General features: G+C 36.9%; 1 protein-coding gene across 3 annotated transcripts in view; it reads right to left on the bottom strand.

Annotated features, from left to right (window-relative positions):
• The window catches only part of rnh1 (ribonuclease H1), a 190047-nt gene that overhangs the window by 87627 nt on the left and 83848 nt on the right, over positions 1 to 18572 (bottom strand). For 2 of the 3 annotated variants that reach the window (XM_090373367.1, XM_090373370.1), the window contains exon 4: positions 18054 to 18162. In XM_090373367.1, the coding sequence (XP_090229493.1) occupies positions 18054 to 18162 (109 nt within the window). The remainder of the gene's footprint in view (positions 1 to 18053; positions 18163 to 18572) is intronic. The other variant, XM_090373368.1, reaches the window with a different exon arrangement.

The raw sequence follows: 18572 nt of genomic DNA, 5'->3' as shown, positions 1-18572 counted from the left end.
GACATATGGCAGAGAAGAAAAATGCATGGGATACATACAAATTAACACGTGACACAGAAGCCTATGATAGATACAAGTTGATCTGTAACCAAGTTACAAAGGAGGTTAGGCAGGCGAAGGCAGATTACGAGAAATCTTTGGCAAGGGATGCAAAGAAAAAAAGAGCAAAGAGTTCTTTACTTATGTAAACTCTAGAAGGAAGGGGATGAATCAGATTGGTCCACTTGATATCGATGGCTCAACTGTTGATGATCCTGCTCGGGTAGCTAACAAACTAAATGAATATTTTGCATCAACATTCACACATGATTTATTCAGCAAGGGGAATGCCAGAGGTGTATTCAACTCTGGCAGTAAGCTAGAGAATCTTGTAATAACTGAGAGTAAAGTGGAGAAGAAATTGTTGAAGATAAATACAAGAAAGGCACCTGGGGTGGATGGGATCTATCCAGTTATATTAAAGGAAGCAGCAAAGGAAGTAAGCAAACCCTTAGCCATAATTATGAGAGCTTCCTTGGACTCAGGGGAAGTACTCATGGACTGGAGATGTGCAAATGTGACCCCAATTCACAAAGGAGGATCAAAGGGCGACACAAGTAATTATAGACCTGTTAGTTTAACTTCTGTTCCTGGAAAATTAATGGAGGCACTGGTTAAAGAAGCACTGCAGGATCATCTAGACAAGACTTCAGTTATAGCTCAGATACAGCATGGTTTTGTTAAGGGGAAGTCTTGCCTGACCAATTTGATTGGATACTATGATGCAGTCACAAAAGAACTGGATGGAGGGAATAATTTTGATATTATATACTTGGATCTTAGAAAGGCTTTTAATACTGTTGCACATGGAAGACTGCTGCACAAATTGGAGCAGTGTGGCATTGGAGGCAAATTGCTGCTATGGATAAAGGGGTGGTTGAGGGGGAGAAGACAGAGAGTGGTAATCAATGGACACTGCTCATCGTGGACACTGCTCATCGTGGACTAATGTTATTAGTGGAGTCCCTCAGGGTTCAGTATTGGGTCCATTATTGTTTTCTGTATTTATAAATGATACTGATGATGGTATATCAAGCTTAATGTCCAAGTTTGCAGACGATACGAAGGTTGGCAGGGTTGTCAAGGACACTACTGACACTATGCTACTGCAACAGGATCTGGAAAGGTTGAGCAGATGGGCTGAGAGGTGGCAAATGAAGTTTAACATTGACAAATGTAAAGTACTACATATGGGAAACAGCAACCCCAGAGCAACGTATCAACTCTGTGGTACTACACTGACAGTGGTAGAGAATGAAAGGGACCTGGGGGTGGTTGTGCAGGCAGATATGAGGTTTTCTGAGCAGTGCAGACCGGCTGACAGAGTAGCTCATGGTGTATTGTCGATGATATATAGGAATTTTTCTAGCACGGATAAGGAGGTGATTATTCCCTTGTATAAGGCAATGGTCAGACCACACCTACAGTACTGTATACAGGTCTGGAGGCCTCATTTCAAAAAGGATGTAGAGATGCTGGAACGAGTACAGAGAAGGGCAACAAGATTAGTGAATGAAACAAAGGGGTGCTCTTACGAAGAAAGGCTTACGTTTTTGAAATTACAGTGTCTGGAGACTAGGCACCGGCGAGGTGATCTGATAGAGGTGTATAAAGCCTTGAATGGTTTGAGCATGCTCAATGCTGATGGGATTCTTCCTCTTGCTCAGAATAATCACCTGAGAGGGCATAAATTCAAATTGAGGATAGACAGATGTAGGATAGACGTGAGGAAATTTGCCTTTAGCCAGCGGGTGGTTGGTTGCTGGAATAGACTTTCATCCCTTGTCATGGAAGTTGATAGCCTAAATAAGTTTAAGGCTCAGCTGGACAGGTATTTCGAACGAACAGAGGGGTGAAGTGGAAGTGGTTATTTTTTATTTATTTATTTGTTTTTTTTTTGGCTGATGCTGCATAAGCTTGCTTTCTTGCATCAAATGCCTCTACTAATGCTAATGCTAAAAATGAAAATAAACCTGAATGAATCCCAGTTACAAAACTGGCAAACTCATGAAGCTATAGCCATCCTGAGGAGAGCATTGGAAGAAACTGGTGCAAGTGATTGTGAATATAGACTGTTATACAATATTGAAAAATCTATAAATAGACTTTGTAGTGATAATTTAAAGAATCTAAAATAAGTGACTATTTTAAATTATAATCATTTAATTAATATGTATATCAATTAAGCTATGTATGTAAATATAAATTTATTTTTATTTTTCTAACCTGTATCATTTAATTGATAATAAAGTGTAAATTTGTGCTTTATATCTTTATTTTTATAGCCTCTGGATAATATCTGTCGATTTTTACTTATTAGAATTGGCATTTATTAGAATCAAAATTCAATTTGCAAATGTGATCACTAATCAGCATTTACTGTATTTAGATTTCAGGAAAACTCTTGAATACTGTTGTGCATGGAAGACTACTGTACAAATTGGAGCAGTATGGTATTAAGGGCAATTTGTTACAATGGATAAAAGGGTGGTTGAGTGAGAGAAGACAGAGTGGTAATCAATGGACGCTGCACTTCATGGACTATTGTTATTAGTGGAGTCACCCAGGGTTCAGTGTTGGGCCCACTTTTGTTTTGTATATTTATCAATGATATTTATGAAGATATATCAGGCTTAATGTCCAAGTTTGCAGACAATACAAAGGTTGGCAGGGTTGTTAATGACAGTAATGGCAGTGTGCTACTGCAGCAGGATCTAGAATATTTGGGCAGATAGGCTGAGAAGATAGCAACCGAAGTTTAACATTGACAAATGCAAAGTACTGCATATGGGTAGAAGTAATCCCAGAGAAATGTACTAACTGTGTGGTACTACAATTAGGGTGGTAGAAAATGAAAAAGACTTGGGAGTAATTGTGCAATCAGATATGAAGTTTTCTGAGCAGTGCAAAAGGGCTGCTAGAGCAGGTCATGGGGTATTGTCAATGATATACAGGAATTTTGCTAGTAGGGGAAAGGGGGGGTGATTATTTCTTTGTATAAGGCAATGGTCAGGCCACGCCTTGAGTACTGCATACAGGTCCGGAGGGCTCATTTTAGGAAGGATGTAGATTTGCTTGAGCATGTACAGAGAAGGACAACAAGATTGGTGAGAAGAATGAAGGGATCCTCTTACAAGAAAGGCTTAAGTTCTGCAAATTGCAGCATCTGGAGACTAGGCACCTGCAAGGTGGTCTGACTGTGGTGTATAGAACTCACATGGTTGAGCAAGTTCAATGCTGATGGGATTCTTCCTCTTGTTCAGATTACGGACCTGAGGGGGACATAAATTTAAATTGAGGAAAGAGAGTTGCAGAATAGATGTGCAGAAATTTGCCTTTAGCCAGTGGGTAGTTGATTGTTGGAACAAACTTTCACCTGGCATTGATAGCTTAAATAAATTCAAGGAGGAACTGGATAAACTTTTAGAGGGAATGGATGGGTGAAATGTTTTTTTTTTTTTTTGGCTGATGCTACATAAGCTTGCTCTCTTGCATCATATGCCTCTACTATTACTACTCAGCATTTAATATAGTATCTATATTGTAATTTCAATCCATTGTTTACTAAATCACAGGCACACAGCCAACCAAAAGCATATCCAAGGATATGCCAAGAGAAGGAGCTGGAAGAACTTGTGGCACAAAGTTATAACTTCAATGAATTAAACCGTGTCAAAACAATTAACTGGTAAGCACAGTGTCATATATCCAGAAATTTGGGGTGGGGGGGATTCATATATTTAGTATTAGTAACTTTTACAAGTATGTGACAGTACAATTATAAAATATGAAACAAAACATTCTAGAGGGGATTGTCCCCTAGAATGGGGGGGGGGGGAGTTAATTCAAAATAATACATTAATTAACAATAATAAAACTACTTATATCACCTGAATTTTGTAAATTTCCTTAAGATATGGTTAAAGTGAATCTGAAACTTCCTTACTATATGGCAAAAGTAAATTTGTCCAAATATTTGTTGTGAACAAATATATTACTGGTCACACTAAAAATGTTTCTGGCTTGAAAATAGTCAATTCCAATTCTTCTTAATTTCGGCATGAAAAAAACGAATATAACATTTAAAACTCTTAGTTAGCTCTCGGTTCCTCTCTTATGAATTAGGGGAATATTGGTGAATACTAGGGAATTTTAGAGTCTAGAAAATAATTAGGTTGGTAACATTGAAAGAGGAACTGATATGTCATGTTTTTTTTTTTTTTTGTATTTCTGTGTATCATTTACCTTGCAAGTGATGTTATGAGTGATGTTCATTTTTTTTTTTTTTTTTTTTTTTGAGGTTTATGGACAAAAATTACGTAAAAAACCAGGATGCCATGTAAATGTGTTAACAGTGTTGACAATTTTTGTTATTATTATTAGCCATATGATGCAAGGAAGCCTGAGGCTTATGTTGCACCTGCCAAAAAAAAAAAAAAAAAAAAAAAACATTCCCAGAGAGAGAGAGAGAGAGAGAGAGAAAGTAGAAAGGGATCACAGCGAAAGAGAAGAATGATGATATCCAGCTGAGAACCCTGGGTTTGCCAAGCCCATACTCACCAGATGTGAGCCCCTGGGGTTCAATATATGTGGTGATGTGACAATTTCCACTCAGAAACGCCAATTGACTCCCCTTGTGAAGACAGCCTACTACCATTATTTTGGCTGTAAAGTATGGGATGAAGACAAACCCAGGGCACCTCATATTTGCTGCAATACATGTGCTGTAAATCTCAGTGGATGGCGAATAACAAAAGACATTCAATGCCTTTTGCCATCCCAATAATTTGGAGGGAGCCTTCAAATCCCATTAGCTATCTGACCAGTAGCATATGAGGATGGTCTGCCTGTATCTCACCCTTTAGAAGAGTACACTTTGGAGTCTGATGAAAATGGGGACAGTGTGAGAAATGGTCAACCTGGGCCTTCAACATCACAGGATCCTGATTTTGTGCAAGAACCTGAGTTGCCAAGTGAGTCACACAGAATCACTCAAGGTGAACTATGTGATCTAATTCGAGACCTAGATCTATTGAAAGATAAAGCAGAGCTTCTGGGATCAAGGTTCCAACAGTGAAATCTTCTGCAACTAAATGTCAAAGTGTCCATGTACAGGAGCAGGCAGAATGCTTTGACTCCATATTTTAAAAGTGAAAACAACCTTGTTGCCTGCTGTGATGTCAATGGTTTGATGACAGCTTTGAATGTGGAGCACAACCCACAGGACTGGAGGCTATTCATAGACTCATCAAAGCTAAGTTTAAAAGCTGTTTTGCTCAATGGCAATGCTCTTCCTTCAATTCCTCTAGGCCATGCTGTCCTTCATGTGGACAGCATGGCCTAGATCATGCCATGCAATATCTTGGAGGTAGTAAAGTTATCATATCTTCAGATGTAAATGCAAAATCTAGTTACTGGTATAGTTCAACGATGGACTCTAGAGGGATAATGCTGGAAAAATTTATAGATAGTTATAATTTATTTATAGTCAACAGACCTAGTATTTATACAACATATTATAGTACTACAGAACAATCGAATACCGATGTTACAATTAGTAACTGTAGATTTCATAACCAGGTAACAAATTGGATGATTCATACTGATTGGACAATCAGTGATCAGAGTTATCACTTATGAAATTAATGACACTGTGGTTTGTAACTATGATCAGACTCGGCTGGTACAGTTTATTAGATTTTCTATAAAAAATATTGACTGGAATGCATTTGAAACTTCTATAAAGGCAGATTATATATAATCTTTAACTGGACTAGACTAGACTTAATTTTTACTGCTAATCTGGTCAATCAAATATCTACCTCCCTGTTGAAGGGTCCAATATAAATCAGCGAATAAAAAGATTGTCACCCCAAGGAATTGTAACTGGTGGAACCACGAGTTAACATTATTACGAAAGTTAGTTCATTCTGCCAGGAAGAAATATCAACGTCACAGGCATTGGCTGGAAAATGAGGTAGATTGACTTCGTGCTGAATACTTGACTATTAAAAATAGATATACCAAAGAAATTCTAAATAGGAAACATGACATGTGGAAGCAATTTTTAACAACGAGTAACACTAATCCTTAGGAGCTATTATATAAAATTTCAAGGGAAAAACTGCATACCACTGAGATATTTGGCTCGGTTGTTAATATGACAGAAGAAACCTTAGCATGGACAGATACTGTTGATGCGATAATAAAAAGGCTGTTTCCCACAGATGATTTGCAATATCATACGGAAATACGGGAAGCAAACAGTCATTATACTACTGAAAATCAATGTGAACCCTTTACTACAGACGAATTGAAACAAGTTCTACAGAAGATCAATATTAATAACTGTCCTGGAATAGACACAATTGAAAATATTTTTATATTGAAGTTCTTTGAATTCTTTCTGCAGGTTTTATTAGCATTATACAATAAATGTTTGTGTGATAGTATATTCCCCAAAGAATGGAAAATAGCTTTAATAAAACTGGTTAGGAAGCCCAACAAACCAGCCCAGCATCCAAAGTCATACCGACCAATAGCACTTCTGGCTAATCTGGGAAAAGTATTAGAATGTTTAATGGTCCTACGAACAACACAAATGTTAGGAGATAAAACCAAGATTTCTGATAAACAATATGGGTTCACTGCAGACAGATCATGTGAGGATGCTCTTGCTGATTTTGTCTCTCATATACAGAATTCTAGTGCCAAGTATGAATTGGCAATATATGTGGATTTTGAGGGGCCTTTGACTCCCTCTGGTGGGAGGGGGTCCTTGACCGCATAAGGAAACTGGATTGCCCTTATCAATTATATTTATTATATAGGAACTATTTCTCGGACAGATACATAATAGTGAAGTCACAACATCATAATCTAAAAAGACAGGTTGTGCGTGGGTGCCCTCAGGGATTGGTATTAGGCCCATTACTATGGAACATGATACTAAATGAATGGCTTGAAAGATATTTTGATTGTCGTAGAACTATAGCTTTCGCAGATGACCTCACTCTCATCGTTCGCGGTAGATCAAGGGCAGACATTGAGCAATCTGCTAACTACATCCTTAATGATCTGTACCAGTGGTCTAATGATAACAAATTAATAATAAATCCTAGTAAAACAAAAATGATGATTTTTAAAAATCAACTAGGCCACAGAAGACCACCACAAATTAAAATTAATCAAATACAGCTACCATTAGTAAAAGAAAATAAATATCTAGGAATTCTGCTAGACAGTAAGTTAAGCTTTCTCCCTCATTTGATACATCTTGCACAGAAAATTAAAAAATTCTCAGGAACGATAATTAGAATTTCAAGAGCAGACTGGGGTCTCTCTAGAAAAACTCTACTTTTGTATTACAAAGCAGTGTTCTTACCTACTGTCACATATGCAGCAGGAGACTGGTTTTACAGAGCTAGAATAGTAAGATTTGCAAACAAGTTACAGACGATACAAAGATCAATATTAGTTGTCATCAATCGTGCTTGCAGAACAGTATCAACTGCAGCATTGCAAGTATTAGCTGGAACCATGCCACTGGATTTATATGTTATTTTCTGAGGATTATCCTACAGAATTAAAAGGGAGATACCAACTACATATCTAAACATACACCTCAATTTAGAGGCCAATCCAAAGTTAGAGAAGAAAAAATGCTGGAACGAACTGATTAAACTATGGCAGACCAGATGGGATAATTCCCAAAAGGGGAGTCATAACAAGAAGTTTTATACCACAAGTAACATATTTACTAAATAAGTTGACAAGAACATGGTTTTCTATGGGAATGGAAACTTCATATATTATAACTGGACATGGGTCCTTCAATGCAAAATTATTCCAACTCTGACTACATCCGAGCAACTTTTCAGGAATTGCAAGAATTTGCTAAGGAAGTTTTTAAAAGAAGACAAAGGGTGGTTCGCTGAGACTCTGAGAATAACAATTAGTACTAAAGTGGAGACTCCCCCCACCTTATTTTATTTTATTTCATTTTTTTAATTATTTTATTTATATATATATTTTTTAATCATTTTATTTATTTTTATATATTTATTTTCTTTTTTTAACACCATGGGAACTCTTTCTTTCTTCCTTTTCTTTCCTCAGTATTATTATTATTATTTTTTATTTTATTTTATTATTATTTTTCCTCCATCTGCTCTAGAGTGGGCCCCTAGAGGAATCTGGCTCACCTTCTGGCAACATCAGGTGGATCAGAGTCTCGAATTGAGACAGTATGAGCATTTATGGGACTGGCCCACCTTCCTGTGGTGTGGACGAGTACCCAGAATAATTTGTTCAGGTGAGTGATGCTTCTGGGTAGCCAAGCGGCAAGACACAACAGAACACAAACATAATACACACAAACCTCCGTCACACACACACATATCTGGTCCATCTGTAGTGATACTGTTCTTCACAGAGATACGAGGCAGAGTTGAACTGACGTTCTAGGAGCCGCCCTTTACAAAAACACATCCACATGTGTCCACATGAAGGAGACATATGAGAATATGAAATTAATTCTGGAAGCAATGAAGTACAAAGACCACCAATGGCAGATCTGTGGAGACCTGAAGGTGATTGCAATACTGCTGGGCATGTAGTTGGGATACACGAAGTACTGCTGTTTCCTATGTGAGTGGGGCAGTACGGCTAGGTCCTCACACTACACGAGAAAAGGCAGGCCTCTAAGGGAAAATCTGCACACACTCCATGGAAAAAAAAAATTGTCCAGCACAATCCTCTGGTTTGATCGAAGCAAAATTCTTCTACACCCTTTACACATCAAACTGGGACTCATGAACTTTAAGGGGATGAACCAGGATGGAGAAGATTTCGGGTACCTGAGAGGGCAATTTCCACTGTTGAGTGATGCTAAGGTTAAGGAATCTTTCTTGGTCCACAAATTTGTGAACTTTTAAAGGATGAAAACTTTGAGCAAGTCCTCCAGGGTAATGAGAATACAGCTTGGGAAGCCTTTAAAAGTGTTGTGCATGACTTCCTGGGAAACCAAAGAGCTGGAAACTATGTTGAGACTGTGAACAACCTTCTAGAAAAGTATCATCAATTAGGCTGCAACATGTCACTGAAAATCCATTTTCTCGACTCTCATCTAGACTTCTTCCCTGACAACTGTGGTGCAGTGAGTTACGAGCACGATGAACGATTTCAGCAATGGAAAAAATATATCGGGGTAGGTGGAATGCTTCTCTGCTTGCTGACTATTGTTGGACAGTAACAAGAGAAGCCCCAGAAGTAGAATACAAGCGACAAGAAGTCGCTGTCGTGAATAGGTCATGTTTTGAGAAAGTATTTTCGGTTCCTGTTCAGTTTTTGTATGTTCTTGTTTTTTTTAGGTTTTAATTAAAAACAACTGTGATTTATGTTGTACCAAGAAAATGTAAATATGAGATTGTTTTAATATTACTTTTCACTACGACTACTACTGAAATTACTATATTCTTAGACAATAGTGAAAGTACTGTATCTCAAAAACTAGAGCTAATAAAAAATTTCTGAAATCATATTCGTTTTTCTCAACTAAAAATTAGTAAAGTTTGCCTATTTTAAGAAAGGAAACAAATTCAAAGAATTTTTTTTTGTTGAACAGTGTATTTGGACAGATTCAGATTTTTTCTTTAAAAATAAAAATAACTTGTTTCATATGTGAATAGAATATATTCAAACCTTGCACTGGTTTTCCATCTCATGCTTACATTTACGAAATAATGTCCATGCTTAACACCAATAACAAGCACTTGGATTTTTTATGTATTATATGAGGGGCGTTCAATAAATTATCTACCTACCTATGAAGGAAACAAGATAGAGGCAAAAATATGTTTTTATTTTTCAATGTAACTCCCCCAACTTAGGCAATGAGGAAATTCTTTGAAATTCTTTGTCCTGTCCATCAAAGAATGCAGAAACGGCAGACTTCAGTTCATTATCATTAGCAAAGTGATGTCCAAGTACGTTTTTCTTGAGGTGTCAAAAGAAAATAGTCAGTGGAGCCAGATCTGGCTTGTAAGACGGATGGGCAAGTTCTGTAAAGTCACAGTCTCTGAAAGCAGCAGCAACAGCATGTGACCTGTGCACTGACCATTGCACCTGAGGCTGCATTGTCATGAAGAAGCAGCACACCACTGGAAAATTTTGCACAGCATTTTTTCTTTATGACATCCCTTAGGTTGTACAGTAGGGATGAATATGACCCCCCCCCCCAGTGACTGTCTGCTTGTATTCCAAGCAGTGAATGTACAAAATTCCTTTAGCATCACAAAAAATGATGCCCATAATCTTGCCAGCTGACGGTTGTATCCGAAGTTTTTTTGGTGGGGAGAACCCTTGTGCTTCCATTGCATTGATTTTTGCTTGGTCTCAGGATCGCAGTGATGAACCCATGTTTCATCACTCATAACAATTCTGGAGATGAAAGTTTCAGGATCCCTTCCATAAAGGTCTAAATTCTCCTCACAACACTGTACTCTGAATTGCTTCTGCACAGGGGTCAGAAATCTGGGACCTTAGTCATTGCCAAGTGTTCATGGAGGCTGGTTATAACCGTTCTCCCTCAGATATGTCACATTCCCTAGAGAATTGGGACACCTTTAAATGTCTGTCATTCAGCACAAGAATTTCCACAACTTGGCATACTTCTGCACTGGTCACTGTAACAGGCCTTCCTGGGCATGGATTTTCGATGGACTCTCTACCCCACTTGAATTGTTTGACCAGAATTTCACCCAGTTCTGAAGGTGCACCGTTGCCATACACAGCCACCACCCTTTCATGAATGGCCTTTGGCCCATTTCCTTCTTTGGTAACAACTGAATGATGCTTCAATTTCAGCAAATCCATAATTTGATACAGGTGTTTTCCTTCTTAATGTTACAGCAGCACAACCTAAAAACATAGTGGGATCAAAGTTGATTCAAGTTGAGATATATAGAAATGCCCCTCGTATATATATACATTGTACTGTAAAAGCCCAAAATCTGGTAAATCTTAGGATTTACAAGTTTGCATTGGTTAAAAGCCCGAAATATCAACTTTTCACTTTATTTCCAAATTTGTCAACTCTGATATAATAAATCCTTACATTTGCAAGTTTCTTTTGGGCAAAAAGATGAAGATGATTTGTGAAAACCAACAATTAAAAATAATTTAAAAAAGTTATATTTTTAGGTGAGTTTTCTTCGCAAATTCTAGTGTAGAAACAGAAACACAGAAATGATATAAAGATATGTTGTTGTTATTTGGTTTTTAGGAGCATTAGCAACTAAGGCCACATTGCTCCGGGGATATGCCGTGGTCATTCCCTGACCTTTCCGCATCCTTCGTATTTGGTGGTAACGGGCTCGAACCCCGGTCTAATCAAGAAGCATGTGCCACACACTGCTGCTCCTGCACACCTGGCTACAGAGGCGCCGATATAAAGATAAACCATAAACGTATAAAGTTGTGCCCCCGTATCCGCTGATTCAGTTACCTACGGTTAACCATGGAAAAAAAAAACGAAAAAACTTAACATGTACTACTCGCGTGTCCAATAACGATGCTTCCCTTTATTTTTTACAATGTCAATTTTAAATCGAATAGCGTTCCATTATTTTTTATAATGTCGCGTGTGGTTTGGTCACCAACATTATAATAGTGTTTTAGAGATGTAACAGATGCACAGTTTTCAAACTTTTGAATAATTTCAAGTGTTTGTTTAATTTGAAAGCACAACTCTTGCGTTTGCCTATCATTTTTGCGATTTCTAAAAAAAAAAAAAAAAAAAAAAAAGTTACTATATATAAAAAAAGTCCGATATTCCTGACATAAATAACAAAACAAAATTTGTCCTTATGCGGTGCGACGGAACACAACAACTGATGTGACACACTAAATCAAACTAAACATTTGGTCTCTCTTTTTTTTTTTCTTTTTTTTTGTTTTGAGCTGTAGGTGTGAAGACAGCAGGAGTTGCAAGATAATAGGAATACTAATCTCCCAATGACTACTTATAATGCTGGTTCTTGTAGCTCATTTACACCTTGCAAAATATCTGTTTATACCTATTCTAGTTATTACTTGAATTTTATGATTTCTCGTTGATTTTTTATTTTATTAATTTGGAGTCTTGGAGTGTCCCAGTTAATCCACTTCCTGGTTAAAAACCAATCCTGGTAAATCAAGAGTCCACTGTACTTTATTATTACCATATTTAATGTTGGTAATGTCTTACTGTGCATTTAATTTACCAATTAAACTTTATCGTACATATGTATGTATGTATAATAAAATCATGTTATATATGGGGTCAGCAGGTGTTCGCTTATATCTGCAGTTTCAGCCATCCAAGGTAGATCTTGGAACGTATTCCCCGCGGATACGGGGGTCTTACTGTATATGATTCAATACCTTATTCACTTTATTTGGAATATAATGAGTATGTTGCTTTGGCAACTGTGGGATAGAAGATATAACCCTCTACGCACTTGATTAAAAATCAGAAAAGTCAATGAAGCAGAAAATTATCATTGCTTCTTTTTCATACTGTTCAATCATTTATTTTCCAATTTTTAAACACGGGCATAGGGGAAGATATCAGCTATCCACATAAGGTTGTTTGGGTAACATATTCACTAAATTCTCAATATAATAAATATTCCTCCAGTTGTCCTTGTTTAAAAATCAGCAAAGAGACAAATGGACAGTGCAAACTGAAAAACAATGATAATTTCCTGTTTTATTCACTTTTCTGATTTTGAAACAAGGGTGTAGGGTAGATATATCTCCCACCCTAGCATGGTTGTTCTGGATAATAAATTCAATATATTTGGAGCAGTATAATTACTAATATAATGTACTTCAGCAATAATGGAAAAGAATTTACAAATTAGTATTAGTAGTGCCAAATGATGCAAGAAAGCTAGCTTAAAAAGCATCAGCCAAAAAAAAAAAAAAAAAAATCAATCCACATCACCTGCCCATACCCTTCCAATAGTTTTAGTTCTTCCACTTCCACAAAAACAGATGGAAGTTCTTTCCAAAAATCAACCACCTGCTGCCTGATGGCAAACTTCCACATTCTGTAACCATCCTTTCTCAGTTTATTACACCCTCCCTTGTGTGTAGTCTGACAAAGAGGAAGAATGACATCAGCACTGAGCCTGGGCAATTCATTCAAAGCCTTAAACACTACAAGCAAGATCACCTCACAGGTGCCTAGTCCCTAGACACTGCAATTTGCAGAATGAAGCCTTTCTAGGTAAGCCCATCCTTTTGTTCCCCTCACAAAGAACATAGTGGGATCAAAGTTAATATGATTCAAGTTGAGATATGTAGAAATGCCCCTCGTATATATACATTGTACTGTAAAAGCCAAAATCTGGTAAATCTTAGGATTTACAAGTTTGCATTGGTTAAAAGCCCGAAATATCAACTTTTCACTTTATTTCCAAATTTGTCAACTCTGATATAATAAATCCTTACATTTGCAAGTTTCTTTTGGCAAAAAGATGAAGGTGATTTGTGAAAACCAACAATTAAAAATAATTAAAGTTATATTTTTAGGTGAGTTTTCTTCGCAAATTCTAGTGTAGAAACACTAGAATCACAATCTTGCTCGTTTCTGTATTCCAACAGATCAAAATCCTTCCTGAAATGAGGCCTCCAGACTTGCATGCAGCATTCAATATGCATCCTAACCATTGCCTTTTACAGTGGGATAATCATCTTATATCTCTGCTAGCAAAATTCCTGAATATATATCATTGACAAAACCAAGAGTTGTCTACACTTCTCAGAGAACTTCATACTTGAAATAGTAACAGGTTTTGACAAACACAAACTGTTAAATGATAGGATTTAGCACATCAGAGCTGTGATAGTGCGAAAGTGGAATATGTTGATATTTTGACAAAAGAGTAAGTCGTTTTGGTAAGAGTCCAAATTTCTGTTTATTTACTAAGGCAAATCCTATGATTTTTTGGGATTTTGGGCTTTTACAACAACAACCCTGACAATAAGCTCTACAAGTACTAGTGAAACTTCATTATCACCACATGAATAAATTCTTCTGTAATGCTTAATAGTCCTGGTAACAGAAATTTCCTTCACAGGCACACATGCATTCATATCATCACTGTAATTAATTTAATGTTCATTCATTACCATGCCTGCTGGAGAGTAAATGAAGCATTGGTGCCAATACAGGACTCTTAGCATTAGCATAGGCATTTGATGCAAGAAAGCAAGCTTATGCAGCATCAGCCAAAAAAAAAAATAAATAAATAAATAAATAAAAAATGACCACTTCCACTTCACCCCTCTGTTCGTTCGAAATACCTGTCCAGCTGAGCCTTAAACTTATTTAGGCTATCAACTTCCACGACAAGGGATGGAAGTCTGTTCCACCAACCAACCACCTGCTGGCTAAAGGCAAATTTCCGCACGTCTATCCTACATCTGTCTTTCCTCAATTTGAATTTATGCCCTCTCAGGTGATTATTCTGAGCAAGAGGAAGAATCCATTCAGCATTGAGCATGCTCAAACCATTCAAGGCGTTATACACCTCTATCAGATCACCTCGCCGGTGCCTAGTCTCCAGACACTGTAATTTGCAAAACTTAAGCCCCTTTCTTCGTAACAGCACCCCTTTGTTCCATTCACTAATCTTGTTGCCCTTCTCTGTACTCGTTCCAGCAGCTCTACATCCTTCTTGAAATGAGGCCTCCAGACCTGTATACAGTACTCTAGGTGTGGCCTGACCATTGCCTTATACAAGGGAATAATCACCTCCTTATCCCTGCTAGAAAAATTCCTATATATCATTGACCATACACCATGAGCTACTCTTGCAGCCTGTCTGCACTGCTCAGAGAACTTCATATCTGCCTGCACAACCACCCCCCAGGTCCCTTTCATTCTCTACCACTGTCAGTGTAGAACAACAGAGTTGATACGTTGCTCTGGGGTTGCTGTTTCCCATATGTAGCACTTTACATTTGTCAATGTTAAACTTCATTTGCCACCTCTCAGCCCATCTGTTCAACCTTTCCAGATCCTGCTGCAGCAGCATAGTGTCAGTAGTGTCCTTGAAAATCCTCCCAACCTTCATATCGTCTGCAAAATTGGACATTAAGCTTTATATACCATCATCAATGTCATTTATAAATACAGAAAACAATAATGGACCCAATACTGAACCCTGAGGGACTCCACTAATAACATTAGTCCACGATGAGCAGTGTCCATTGATTACCACTCTCTGTCTTCTCCCCCTCAACCACCCCTTTATCCATAGTAGCAATTTGCCTCCAATGCCACACTGCTCCAATTTGTGCAGCAGTCTTCCATGTGCAACAGTATCAAAAGCCTTTCTAAGATCCAAGTATATGATATCAAAGTTATTCCCTGCATCCAGTTCTTTTGTGACTGCATCATAGTATCCAATCAAATTGGTCAGGCAAGACTTACCCTTAACAAAACCATGCTGTGTCCGAGCTATAACTGAAGTCTTGTCTAGATGATCCTGCAGTGCTTCTTTAACCAGTGCCTCCATTAATTTTCCAGGAACAGAAGTTAAACTCACAGATCTATAATTACTTGTGTCAGCCTTTGATCCTCCTTTGTGAATTGGGGTCACATTTGCACATCTCCAGTCCATGGGTACCTCCCCTGAGTCCAAGGAAGCTCTCATAATTATGGCTAATGGTTTGCTTACTTCCTCTGCTGCCTCCTTTAATATAACTGGATAGATCCCATCCACCCCAGGTGCCTTTCTTGTGTTTATCTTCAACAATTTCTCCTCCACTTTACTCTCAGTTATTACAAGATTCTCTAGCTTACTGCCAGAGTTGAATACACCTCTGGCATTCCCCTCGCTGAATAACTCCTCATGTGTGAATGTTGATGCAAAATATTCATTTAGTTTGTTAGCTACCTGAGCAGGATCATCAACAGTTGACCGATCAATATCAAGTGGACCAATCTGATTCATCCCCTTCCTTCTAGAGTTTACATAAGTAAAGAACTCTTTGCTGTTTTTCTTTGCATCCCTTGCCAAGGATTTCTCGTAATCTGCCTTCGCCTGCCTAACCTCCTTTGTAACTTGGTTACAGATCAACTTGTATCTACCATAGGCTTCTGTGTCACGTGTTAATTTGTATGTATCCCATGCATTTTTCTTCTCTGCCATATGTCTCATTAGTTCATCTGACATCCATTTAGGCCTAAACTTTGAACAATAATTCTTAGTTGGTATGTAAAGCCTAATGTATGTTGGTATGTAATAGCTTCCAAGATAAGTTCTTTGAATGCTTCCCATTTTGAATTTGCTGTTGGTAACATCATCAGTTGGCCCCACTGTATAGAATTTAAATACTGTCTCAGTTCATCGTAGTCGCTTTTACGAAAACAATAACCCTTCCCTTTACCCCTAATGGTAGTTACCTCTTTGAGTAAATCCCACTTCAGCACACTGTGATCACTGCCACCTACTAGTTCATTTATCTGCAGATTCTTAATGCATATCTTCCACTGCCTCTTCATTCAATAAATGGAATTCTTTACACAACAAACCTTTAACATAGTTCACCAACTCATTGACAATTTTTGTTTTCCTTTATACTCTAAAACTAAATAAGTCAGTTTATTTTCATTACTGCCATCTCAAAATAATGTACACAAATTTGTAGCTGACCACAAGTTATGTCATCCATTTATCAACCTTATCTTGGGCCTTAAAAGCACTCCAGATGGTGCCTTTGACATTAAAAGCATTTTAACCTGTTCATTATTACTGGTTGCAACTAAAACAAGTAATGTTGATGAGGAACCAATTTCATTCACACAAAAATTAAAAATCAAACTACCAAATGCATACGTTTTGGGAATAGGCTTCTTCATACCCAAGTAAAAAAAAAACTTCTTCTGAAGACTTATTAAAAATTTCCACAAGTAAGCTTAAAGGCAACCTCGGCCAGACTTCAGTCATCTTCCTCATCTTGCTGCAGAAAAACCCAAAATGTTACCATTTCAAATATGAATAAAAAAATGACAAATCTCTTGCACCCAATAAAAGAATACCAGATTAATGTGGTGTGAACTGCTAGAACCAATGCCTGGCTCTCATCATTCAAAAACAGTTTACTAAATATCTATGATTATATCTTTTCTAAGTCATTACTGATCAGGACATACCTCATTTCAGTGAACTTGCAAATTTTTTAGCTAAATTTCCAAAAGAGTTCACTTATGTAAGCTTCCTCTTTCTATATTTTCTCCAATGAAAAGATTCCCACCCCCCCAGAAAAGGGTCTTAACATAGGTGTATATTTTATATTCCATTAAATTATTTTTCTGTACAGGATACTATCTTAAATTTTATTTTGTTTCGGTTAGTCAGAATAAGCTAGAATTTAAATGATAATATTTTTTAAAATCAAATTATTTTTGGCTAGCATAATTTTTAAGGGTTCGGTCTTGCAAAAATACTAAAACTTAATTTTATTCAAGAGAAAGGGTTTTTTTTCCCCCGAAATAAAAATTTTTTGTTCAAGAAAAAAAGATTTTTTTCCCACACATTTAGGTTTAGCAACCAAGATTGTACTTCAAATAGCCACTGTCTATTTTAGAACTCACAGAAACAACTTTTTCTTATTTATCCCTTCTACTTCTCTAAAACAACCTTTCTTCACATATATTTTCTGAAAATTACAATCTACAGAAATTCAAGACAATGTCAATAATATCTTCTGTTTTCTGAGTCCTTAACTCATGCAAGGTACTGAGTACTACAGATTTGTGTTTTAATGGGAAACAGACAGACAGACAGACACCCACACACACAACTGAAAAATTAAATAAGTTTCCATAGTTGTACTTTCTTAAGTGTTTTAAAAATCCAGCTCATGAAAATTTTAAAATATAATGGTGTACTAAAAACACACATAATGCTAAAATTACATATACATATATTTATATAAAAATTAAACATTCAACTCACAGAGGGTGGTTTGGACCCCAATAAACACCAATACCGGCTCTAGCTCCCTCATGACCATTACGAGAACAGGCACCATCTGTATAAATATGCACCATGGAAGTTGATTCTTCTGATGAAAAATAGAACCATGTACACATGACTGGAATTGAATATTTAGGTGTTCTAAGAGAGAAAATATCTCACAACCTAACCTATCTCACCACTGAAATATCTTGGTAATATAAGTTATGATGTGAACTTGTTGCCATGACTTAAATGTATCAGAAATTTAATAAGCTTATAGTGCTATTTTCTCATAATTTCAGAAAAAAAATTAAATAAATTATTCAAATCATGCAGCTTGACTATTTAAATTAAACTGATATTACAAATTTGTGAAAATATCCAGTTGAATCAATTTATAATTTCAGTTATACGAATTGATTCAACTGATACTACACATTACTTGAAAATTCCAGGTATCTATTTTATACTCTATATTAGCAACCATCTACGTTTTCGTAAGTCTTTTAGTTTTTA

The sequence above is a fragment of the Mastigoproctus giganteus genome, chromosome 5, assembly GCF_048544385.1.
Source record: "Mastigoproctus giganteus isolate SK-2022 chromosome 5, ASM4854438v1, whole genome shotgun sequence".
Classification (NCBI taxonomy): Eukaryota; Metazoa; Arthropoda; class Arachnida; order Uropygi; family Thelyphonidae; genus Mastigoproctus; species Mastigoproctus giganteus.
The sequence above is the reverse complement of the archived record's forward strand: the minus strand, read 5'-3'. Positions and strand labels throughout refer to the sequence as shown.